The sequence below is a fragment of the Buceros rhinoceros genome, unplaced genomic scaffold, assembly GCF_000710305.1.
Source record: "Buceros rhinoceros silvestris isolate BGI_N320 unplaced genomic scaffold, ASM71030v1 scaffold458, whole genome shotgun sequence".
NCBI classification, from domain to species: Eukaryota; Metazoa; Chordata; class Aves; order Bucerotiformes; family Bucerotidae; genus Buceros; species Buceros rhinoceros.
Window position 1 is genome coordinate 11,024 of NW_010427201.1, and position 2,467 is coordinate 13,490.

At 47.9% G+C, this 2,467-nt stretch overlaps 1 protein-coding gene across 1 annotated transcript in view; it reads left to right on the forward strand.

Moving 5' to 3' along the window:
* Positions 1 to 2,467, forward strand: part of ZNF532 (zinc finger protein 532) — a 10,403-nt gene that overhangs the window by 605 nt on the left and 7,331 nt on the right. Inside the window, exon 2 of the mRNA XM_010141764.1 lies at positions 4 to 1,830. Within this exon, the coding sequence (XP_010140066.1) occupies positions 4 to 1,830 (1,827 nt within the window). The remainder of the gene's footprint in view (positions 1 to 3; positions 1,831 to 2,467) is intronic.

Below are 2,467 nucleotides of genomic sequence, written 5' to 3' on the forward strand. Positions count from 1 at the left end.
CAGGAATACGACAAACTAAAGGCACTTGGAGGAGAGAACTTGATTAAATCTGGAATCCCAGTTTCAAGTAGTATAGATAAAAATAAAGCTGCTAAACGAGAGACAGAGACAAACTCCATGAATTTAAGCGTCTATGAGCCTTTTAAAGCTCGGAAAACAGAGGACAAATCGCTAAAAGACAGTTCTGAGAAGCTTCTTGAAAACAGGGTGCTTGATGGAAAACTGAGTACTGAAAAAAGTGAAACCAATTTCGCCAGCATTTCACAGTCCAAAGCGAAGTCGTCAGCAAAGCTTTCTTCGTGCATTGCTGCAATCGCAGCGCTGAGTGCTAAAAAGGCAGCTACAGATACCAGTAAAGATTTACAGTCTAATTCAGGAGAATCTTCTCCATTACCGAAGGACATGAGTGAAAGTCCCCGGGCTATCGAAAAATCCCCTGAGTCTCAGAGTCTCATTGACGGTGCTAAAAAGCCATCTGTCAAAGCCCCTGACAGTCCCAGAAGTGTATCGAGTGAAAACAGCAGCAAAGGGTCTCCATCTTCTCCTGCAGGGTCAACACCAGCAATTCCTAAAGTTCGCATTAAAACCATCAAGACTTCTTCTGGGGAGATCAAGAGGACTGTGACGAGAGTGTTGCCAGAAGTTGATTTGGACTCTGGGAAGAAGCCAGAGCAGACAGCTTCTATGGTAACTTCCATGACATCTCTCCTGTCCTCACCAACTTCTGCTGCTGTTCTGTCCTCTCCTCCCAGAGCTCCTCTCCAGTCCACAGTTGTCACCAACGCTGTTGCATCTGCAGAACTTGCACCAAAACAGGTCACTATCAAACCTGTGGCTACTGCCTTTCTCCCCGTTTCAGCGGTTAAGACGGCAGGTTCCCAAGTCATTAATCTGAAGCTTGCGAACAATACCACGGTGAAGGCCACTGTGATATCTGCCGCCTCGGTGCAGAGCGCCAGTAGCGCCATTATAAAGGCTGCCAACGCCATACAACAGCAGACCGTTGTGGTGCCAGCGTCAAGCCTTGCCAGCGCGAAACTTGTGCCAAAGACAGTCCATCTTGCCAACCTTAATCTTCTGCCTCAAGGTGCCCAAACCACCTCTGAACTCCGCCAAGTGCTAACAAAACCTCAGCAACAAATAAAACAGGCAATAATTTCTGCAGCAGCCTCACAGCCTTCTAAAAAAGTGTCTCGAGTCCAGGTGGTGTCATCTCTACAAAGTTCCGTAGTGGAAGCGTTCAATAAGGTGCTGAGCAGCGTCAATCCCGTACCAGTTTACATCCCAAACCTCAGTCCCCCTGCCAACGCCGGAATCACGTTACCGACGCGAGGTTACAAGTGTTTGGAGTGTGGCGACTCGTTTGCTCTCGAGAAGAGCCTGACCCAGCATTACGACAGGAGGAGCGTGCGAATCGAGGTGACGTGTAACCATTGCACAAAGAACTTGGTTTTCTACAATAAATGCAGTCTCCTTTCCCACGCTCGGGGACACAAGGAAAAAGGAGTTGTGATGCAGTGTTCCCACCTGATCTTAAAGCCGGTCCCAGCAGATCAAATGATAGCATCTCCTTCGAGCAATACCGCTGCGTCTCTGCTCCAGAGCCCTGTGGCAGCTGGCACGCACGCTGTCACAAAGATCCAGTCTGGCATAACGGGGACAGTCATATCGGCCCCGGCGAGTACACCCGTCATTCCAGCTATGCCACTCGACGAGGATCCGTCCAAACTCTGCAGGCACAGTCTAAAGTGTTTGGAGTGTAATGAAGTTTTCCAAGACGAGACATCTCTCGCCACTCATTTCCAGCAGGCTGCAGACACAAGTGGACAAGTAGAGTATCCTATGTTTAAATTCCAATGTTTCATCTCTAAGCCTGGGGCACTTTGGATGTGTTCTCGCTTCCATTTAGCTGTTAACGCTCTGAACCTCCGCGATTAAAAGTATAAAGAAACCCCACAAAAAAATCTTGCAAGCACTTACGTAGTGAATGTCAACATTTTAAAAACAACTTCTCTTAGAATTTTTTGGGGCCCCGAAGTCTGACGTTTGCACTGTATATTTTTGCTAAAGTTGAGCATTAGCTTTCTTACGGCTGCACGTTATAATGCCAAAATTAATAATGGTCTTTACTGAGAATTTTTAATTCTTCTCTCTGTGCTTTGGCATTTGATGATGCTGTGGAATCCACTTAATTGGCACCCTCATTAACAGCCCGCCTATTCGATCTGAATGCTAGTTTTAAGGGATTCGTTCTTGACTCGTCTCCAGTTGTTCCTCCTCTCGTACGGCCCCGTCAGTGCGCTGGGCATTCCTCTGCTCGGCAGGGGCTCGAGCAGGGACTAACGGCACACTGATTCTGTTGAGGGACACGCATGCTGTTGTCGTCAGGTCCTTCTCAAACAGCAGGGAAGGTGGTGTTCACTGGCATGCACTTGCTGTGCGACCATTTGTTTATTCATGGTGGTTC